Source organism: Rhincodon typus, chromosome 46, assembly GCF_021869965.1.
Source record: "Rhincodon typus isolate 14 chromosome 46, sRhiTyp1.1, whole genome shotgun sequence".
NCBI lineage: Eukaryota > Metazoa > Chordata > Chondrichthyes > Orectolobiformes > Rhincodontidae > Rhincodon > Rhincodon typus.
In genome coordinates, this window is record NC_063377.1 from 9,704,930 (window position 1) to 9,706,108 (window position 1,179).

At 56.8% G+C, this 1,179-nt stretch overlaps 1 protein-coding gene across 1 annotated transcript in view; it reads left to right on the forward strand.

Moving 5' to 3' along the window:
* LOC109925968 (DENN domain-containing protein 4B) overlaps positions 1–1,179 on the forward strand; it is a 21,767-nt gene that overhangs the window by 19,671 nt on the left and 917 nt on the right. The window contains exons 14-15 of the mRNA XM_048620313.1: positions 254–376; positions 770–948. Coding sequence (XP_048476270.1) covers positions 254–376; positions 770–948 — 302 coding nt within the window. The remainder of the gene's footprint in view (positions 1–253; positions 377–769; positions 949–1,179) is intronic.

The following is a 1,179-nucleotide window of genomic DNA, read 5'->3' on the forward strand; positions in this document are numbered from 1 at the left end:
TGTGGGGGGGCGACTGGGATAGGGAGTGGGGGGCGACTGGGATGGGGGGGCGGCGACAGGGATGATAGGGAGGGGGCTGGAGGAGGTGACGGTGATAGGGAGGGGGTGCGGGGGCTGGAGGAGGTGACGGTAATGGGAGTGTATAAAAGTGGGACTGAATGGGTTTTGAAGTGGGGGAGACATTGCTGCCCGAACTGTCCCGTTCCCATCCCGTTCCAGCTCTCGTCCTGAGCTAATAACCTGTTGTTTTCAGGACTGGACGTCAGCTACTGACCGTGAGTCAGTGGACTTTGACTCTTCTGCTTCTGACCTCCGAGACACGTCTGATTCCCGATCACGAGCGTCCTCAGCAAGTCTGCAAACAGCCACCGTTCAGGTCAGTCCCTTTTCGACCCACTGGTAATACATACAGGGGCATTACCCCATCACTGCCCCATGGAGGGAGGGTTATAGATACAGGGCCATTACGCCATCTCTGCCCCATGGAGGGAGGGTTATAGATACAGGGGCATTACCTCATCACTGCCCCATGGAGGGAGGGTTATAGATACAGGGGCATCACCCCGTCACTGCTCCATGGAGGGAGGGTTATATAGATACAGGGACATTACCCCCTCGCTGCCCCATGGAGGGAGGATTATAAATACAGGGGCATTGCCCCATGGAGGGAGGGTTATAGATACAGGGGCGTTACACCAGTACAGGGTCTAGTCCCATGGAGAGAGAGGGGCAGTATACCAGTTCTGACACTGGCCTGTCTTGCTGCTAGGTTGTCCTCTCGAGCTGTTCTCTCTGTACGAGCTGTGCCTCACTAGTGTATGATGAGGATATCATGGCGGGATGGACTGCAGATGACTCGAACCTCAACACCACCTGTCCATTCTGTGCCCGCTCCTTCCTACCACTGCTAAACATCGAGATCTATGAGCCCCAACTCCAGCAACCAGGGTAAAACAACTGTCTGTCTGTCTGTCTCGCTGTCCCCACACCCCACCACCCCCCTCTCTCTCCAATGCGTTCTTTCTCTGTCTCTCTGGCATGTTCATTCTCTCTCTCTAGCGCAGTCCTATTCTGTCATGTACTCTATGTCGCACTCTTACTTAGGGTGATGGCTCTCTCCCTCCCTGTCTCTCTCTCCCCCCCCCCCCCCCCCCCCCCCCCCCCCCCCCCCCCCCCCCC